We start from the raw sequence: 7,376 nt of genomic DNA, 5'->3' as shown, positions 1-7,376 counted from the left end.
TATTTGACATATTACCGATAATGCATTCATCATTGATAGTATTAATTTAACATTTCTTGTCAAATATCGCGAGATTTTTTTTTTGGATTTTTATTTTCATTTTTTTAATGAATTGTATGTTGATGTTGTTCAAGCTCATCAATTTGATACAACTGCATTATCGATTTCCCTCAAATTCTTTTTTATCTCATTAAATTTTCGAAATCTACAATTTTACATTGCGTGATATGCATGCAAATGCAGTTCAGTATGTTGCATGCATCTAATAACACAACAAAATCATATTACAATCGCTAGTCAAAACCAAAAAAAAAAAAAAGGAAAAGAAAGCACAGAAAAAATCAAAATCATTCCAACTTATATTTTTTTCTCCTTGAGACTAGTTTGCTTCTCATCAAACTCAACTAATTAATTGCTTTTTGTGGTAACAATTAAAATGATTGGTACTTCGTTTTAAAGTTTTTTTATTTTTTATTTTTGAAATGAATATCAATCAATAGCTGATATTTCTATGGCTCAAATATTACATTTGAAATTATCATTAATCATTTTCTTCTAAAACTTTATCTTTTCGCTCTTTTTTTTATTTAATCATACAATATGCACCATTCTTTCTTTCTTTTTCGATACTTTTTATTTCATTTATTTACAAAAAAGCTTTTGTCAATTTCTAAGACGATTTGTTTAAGAATCTGCAATGTGTTGTGGAAAGAACAAATTTCGTTTTATCAATTATCGATAACTGCAGTACTATTATTTGAAAGGAAACGAATTACTTCTCATTTTTAATTCCTAATTTTCTGTTTTAAATTATTGCATTATTTCTAATTATTAGATTATCAAATTAATAATTGTTACATTCATTAGGTGGTGCTACAACAATTATTTTTCATGCATATTATACTGTTGTTTACAAATATCCACTACAATTGTATTATTGCTATCGATCTCAATCTCTCTTTTTCCATTTAGGTTGATAAGAAAAAAAAAACTTTTTTTTGCTAACTTAATCATTAATATATTACACAATTATTATACCATTGATCTAATGATTATTATATTTTGATTAATAAAAAATTATACATATACTCAGGTATGATAATTATATAATTTTATAATGATTCATATTATTTTTATTAATAATTCGAAATTGAAAATTCATAAACGAAAGAATTTCTTGTTTCTTGCTTGCTTTTTTCCTTGTATCAACCTAATTAAATAAAATATGTTGTCAGAAACGATTACTTTTTTCCGTACTATCCTATACAAATTCTATGCAGTTTATTCATTGGGTCAACTCAAGTCGTCATTTAATTTTGTCATAGAAGGATGATTGGTCAAAAATTTAAAAAGTGTTGCTTTTTGGTATTGAAATTTAATTATATTATAAATGTATTCTCGTTGAAAGGCTAATATTATTTTGCGCCAAAATATTGACATCATTTGGATTGTGTGTTGGGAAACCACAATGTACTTCAAATGTTATCGTAACATTACGACATTTGCCTGATCTCCACATATACCACTGATCATCTGAAGAAAATAAAATAAAAATTTATATACATTAGGTTAAAATATGGTAAAAAATATTTGCCAGAAATAGGGAAATATAATATCAAGCAATTGAATAGAAATATTCTAATGTGATATCAGATAAATGATAGCAATAATCATAAATATATTTGTCATTGTGTAAGAAGTAATTATATGGGTAAAAGCTATAAGGAATTAATTAATGAAATTTGAATGACGTAATTTTTGAAATATTAGAAAAACAATGCCAACAAAACCAAGGTTTAATTTAATTTTATATCAAATTTAGTTGAATGAATTGTTGCCAATTGTGACCTTTAATTATTGCCATATTTAGATGCTACAATTTCAACTGCTAGTCATTAGTTTATAAAAAAAGTTAAACTAAATTAAACTTTAAACTAAATTTAGAATGTTATAAGAAACAAAAAATTAGGGTGAAATAAAATTCAATTGTAATGTCTGGTATATTTTGAAATTGAAATAAAAATACTAGGTAATTTCGTGGTAAGAAATTACGAAAATTTTGGAGCTTTCATTCATTTCTTTCTCACTTCTTTTTTCTATGTTTTACTTAAAATGTTTACTAAAATTACAGCTTCATATGTAATTAAAAACGATATAACAAAGAATTTTAAAATTCAAATGAAAATAAGTACCTTTTCTTAAAGTATTATAATTATGCCATCGGACACATTCATGAATTGAATTTGGAATTTTCGAAATAACGGAATCACGATCAGCGCCTTTGCATTGTATATTGCAAACAGTTCGAATATGAATATTTGGTGAAATTCTATTATTATCTAAAATCACATTTTCTCATATAAAATTAAATATTTGAGCATCATTTAATAAGAAAATATTATCTGTTCATTTGAAATGATTATTTTTCGAAATATGAACTTAAGAAAGGTAATATTTTTTTAAATAATATTTCTTGAAATATTTGAAATATCAGATTAATTTGATCATTTGAAATCCAAACAATATCCAAAAAAATGATATATTCAATCTTATTTAAAACTGTTATTAATGACGAGACACCACCGGGAAATTATTATAAGATTTTAATTTTGTTTATTTATGTTTCATGCACTTTGATCTACTTGTTTGGTATTCAATTTCCCGATGTAATCAGGACAAAAATTCCAGATACGGATCTTATTTGCTGATTTCTTAGAAATATTATATATTCAATTATTCCAATTGAACAGAGAAATAAACAAACGAACAAACAAGCAAATAAACATTTTACAAAATTACCCTCTTCTCTTCATTTTAAATTTTCGAGACATATTTTCTCTTAGCAACTTTTAGGTTTAATTATTTTAATTTTAATTTATTTCTAACATCGCTTAACAATAGCACCTCGCTAATTCTTTTTTTGCCACTTGCATGCATTTATTACGAACTTATCAGATTCAAGCTTTTTTTATTATTCGTATTGTGTAATGATGAAAGAATTTTCAAATTTGATTTCAAAAATTCTCAAACTTCTTTTAAATTTTCGTTATATTAACATTATTGTTGGAAATAGAACAAACATAATTAAAAATTTACTTTTTCTTGTTTCACCAAATAATTCTGCCATATATTTTTCATCAAAACATTCGGTTTCGAGAAGTTTCGAGCTATCAGCAATTGTTAATTTGCATTTTGCTCCATAATTAGCTCCATTTTGAATATCATTACCAAAACATGTTAGTGTACGCTTTTCTGAAAATTCATTTATTTATATTTGTACATTTCAAATTTATTTTATGCAATAAAATAAGCAAATTCAAAGAAGGCCGAACAATTTGGAAAAAAGAAAAAAAGAGGAAAATTTATAAAAATTACCCCAATTAACAACTTTCGAAAAATCTATACAAGCAACCAAATTGGTATATATAATAATGATGGCAAAAGTTGTTGTAATTGTAATTGCTTCATGATGAACTATTATTGATGACATCCTTCGATTTTAACTAATGTAAATATTTCTAATTGTTAGTGTAAAAAATTTGAATTAAAATGATTCACAATCAAAATTAGGATCAATTCTTTTAAGTTCTGCATAATATGGTCGATCACAGTATGAATTCAATTTACGGGACGAAATTTGACTATTACGAAATTAATATATCAATTTTAAAAAAATGCATAAAGATTTGAAAAAGTAAGTATGCACTGGTGTAGTAAAAAAAGACAATGAAAACTTACAAATAAATTTTGTTCATATTTGGATTAAAAATTAATTCAATTTAATTATTGTTAAAATTAAAAATACGACGAGTTCAACAATTTCAAATATATACATATATATAATGAGGAAATCCAGTTTGCAGAGTAAAATTGTGCGAAAATTTATGACCTAATAGTTGGTTCGGGTTAACGGAGATCAAACCAGGATATCGGATAAAATTGCAATTTTGGAATACTGCTGAATAAAAAGAGTTTAAATCGATAAAGTTCAAATTCAAATTCAGATAAGTTCAGATCACATTCCTACTAAAAGTAATTTGGTGGGCGTAATTGTTCCTGATAATATAATAAATTGATCAACTTTCGATCATATCTCATAGTGGTTGAAAGAAGTAGAGTTGAAGTAAATAATACATTCCGATCTGATCAATTGAGTGATTTTGAAGGTGACACACAATGTATTACTGAGTATAAGTTAAAACTGAAAAACATTTCATTTGCTGGATTAAACGATTCAAAAAATCGTTTTAGCATAAAAGTTAGCACCATTAAAATTACCATTCAAATATCTTTCAAATGTGGTCTCTTTTTTTAAATTCTAGAAAGTTTTAAAAATTCAGAACAAATTGCTCCTTCCATACTGATAAATAATACTAATTCTATTTCTTTAACAGCCTTTTTAATAAAAACTTTTAAATACTTTCTCTTAAATCGCTGTAATAATAAAAAAAATATGTTATTTTTCAAGACAACACAACATGAAACTGATAACCGAAATTCCTCCATTCCAGCATAAAAATTGAATCCAGAAATTTTCCGTTTTTCAAAGCATAAATAAAGTCAGCATACCATCATATTAAAATTTATTAGTTACAAAGAGTTTATTCAACTAATGCTATTGCAACAACATATTCTGTTAATTATTATAACTTGAATTCCAATTAGCAGTCATCCAACACCGAAAAATGTTGTGATATTAACTGTCCGAATTTAATTTCATTAACTGATGTAAGCTGTTTGACAGAATAATGCAACAAATATAATTCTCTTTAATTTTTAATAAAGGGAAATTATTTTTATTCTATGTTTCATAAATAAAATATTCACTTTTCTCATATAAAAACTTCATTTCATTTGCTGCATATTCATCATGTGATATGTATTATTCATATAGACTTTATATTATATAAATTATCATTTTCACCATTATCGCAAACATTGCTGCTGCCACTATTATTATTACTAACATTTTCATCATTAATAATAGTAATAATAATAATAACAGTAATAAATAATGATAATAATAATAATAATATCGATAATAATAACATTATAATGTTAGTGCCATTGTTGTTGTTATCGATATTAATACTGAAAATACAATAATTATGTCACATAGAAAAAAAATTTGCAGTTGCATTACAATTGTATAAACGTCGATCCAAATTAAGTGCTTAAGTTGACCCATTAATTAAGCAATTATTATAGTTTGCTAACTTTGTTTGAATGAGCAGCAAATGATAACAACTGTATACTGTTGTGCCATCTGCTATACAATTTCCATCTTGCCCTATCTGTATCTCATTAAATTAATTGGGGTTAACCCTATAAATTTACAACTGGTATGTTGTAATCATACTATGATATTTCAGAAAATGAGAACAAATGAACAATTCTCATCCCTTTTGAAAATCATTGAGCAATTTAAAATGTTATTTTTTCAATCTTTATTTTACAATTAAAATTTAAGAATCCCCTAAAATTTATATCTTTTATATGTTTACAAGTAAAAAATTTTTTATTAAATTATTTGAAATTGTTTTTACTTACAAAAACTACTATCACACTAAAAGAAAATAGTAATAAAAGAAAGTATTAAATAAAAGACAGGATAAAAAAGTGAAAGGGCGAAGTATAAATATGCTTTATTAAATTAATTTTCATAGAATTGCATTGTGTCGTACGATTGCATGCATAACATAAAAAGCCTGCTAATGCAAGTCATCCGCTTTATGGAAATTTTTTTGATCGTAAAGTTTCAAAATCTTTTCAAAATATAAATATTTTCTTTTGAACATTTGGATGCCAGCCAACTATTTAAATTTATTTTGCACAGTAACATTTTGAAATTATCATTCTAAAAAATGCACAAATCAAAAATTAAAGGTTAGATTTGCAAGGATTTTTCTCTTCATATGTTAAAGTAAGTTAAATTTTATGGAATTAATTGTCCATAAATTTCCATAAATTCTTTTGATTTACGATTTCAGCGAAGATTTTCCGCGGTCACATCATCAAATGCTTAATTCTGTTAAAATGAATAGAATAATTATGAAATATAAATGAATGAAATTGACATGACATTAAAAGGGAAATAAAAATTGGTGAAAAATTGTGAACAAAGCAGTCATCGCTAATGATAAGACAATTTTAATAATTTTCAATACTTCTAACATTTTATTTTCTTCTCAACAATATCATCAAAATCCAAAAAAAAGATGAAGCAAAACCAGAAAAAATGGTTGTTTATGAATTAATATTTATGGTTAGTGTTAAGCCTTTTAACAACTGATGATTAAATTTTGAATTCTCTGATAAGCTTAGTCAATTGTTTCATTTTGTGTCAAATAGCTTCATCTAAATTTTCAAATCATGCATAACAATCATTTTAAACTATGTTAATCTTAATTTGTCAATCGGATTTTATCAACCGGATTTATAAAAAGCACCATAGTTGAAAACCGGCTAATATATGCATTCCGCAATTTGATTATAGTTGACATTTGTCACCAGTATTGAGTAGATTAAAAATTAGACTCATAGGAGATTATGATGACAGAAAAAGGCATCCATAATACATATATAGAAGTAAGGTATTGTCATTTTTGCATTGAATTTTAATGTCTAAACTGATCATATTATCAATTCTGAAAAACGGATTCCATCAAATAATCAACTATTATGAGGCTGAAGCTTTTTTTTGAAAAAAAAAGGATAGAAAAAAACCTTGTTTGGACAATTCAGTGACATTACAAGAAATAATGACCCATGTCCACTTATCATCCCACTCTCTTAATAACTTCTAATCTGCTTATTATTGATAGCAAATATCACTATCACTATGATCAATATAATCATTATCAAATAATAGTACATGGCATTATGAAAGCATGTTATTTGGCGGAGTTATGCTAATTGAGCGGAAGTGTATCGTTCATTCGGTAGAAGGAGAAGTATCTGTTAGTTGTAAATTTTGAAAACAGCGATGTTTTGAATACATTTGATTTGACATAATACACCATTTGAAATTTTCATTTGCTCAACTTTCATAACTGAATTGATATTTTATTGCATGTATCATTATCGAATAGTTTGCATCGTGTTATGCAAACTGTAAATGCATGCTAATGCAATCAGTCACATTGCTATTATTTATGTTTTTTTTTTGGCATTTATCATAAAATGCTATCAAAATATTGAATATTTAACTTGAATAAATTGAACGAAATTTCTTTATCTTATACTAATAATAAATCATAGATCAGAGGTTAAACTTCAAAAAATTCATTTACCATAAAGAAAATTGAGTTGTATATGATTTTTTCTTTTAAAAAAAACATTTTTTTTTCTTTGGTAGTCATACTTTGAGATTTTAA

The 7,376-nt window shown here is 25.1% G+C and overlaps 1 protein-coding gene across 1 annotated transcript; it reads right to left on the bottom strand.

The window, feature by feature from the left end:
• Window positions 1-3,096: 3,096 nt before the first annotated feature.
• Window positions 3,097-3,490, bottom strand: LOAG_11020 (hypothetical protein; the record flags this gene model as incomplete). The annotated part of the gene is made up of 2 exons (XM_003146543.1): window positions 3,097-3,252; window positions 3,376-3,490. Coding segments are annotated over 2 exons (270 nt in total), but the record flags the coding sequence as incomplete, so codon positions are not given.
• Between the last annotated feature and the right edge of the window lie 3,886 nt (window positions 3,491-7,376).

The sequence above is a fragment of the Loa loa genome (genome assembly GCF_000183805.2).
Source record: "Loa loa unplaced genomic scaffold supercont3.257, whole genome shotgun sequence".
Classification (NCBI taxonomy): Eukaryota; Metazoa; Nematoda; class Chromadorea; order Rhabditida; family Onchocercidae; genus Loa; species Loa loa.
This window is presented reverse-complemented; position numbering and strand designations above follow the sequence as displayed.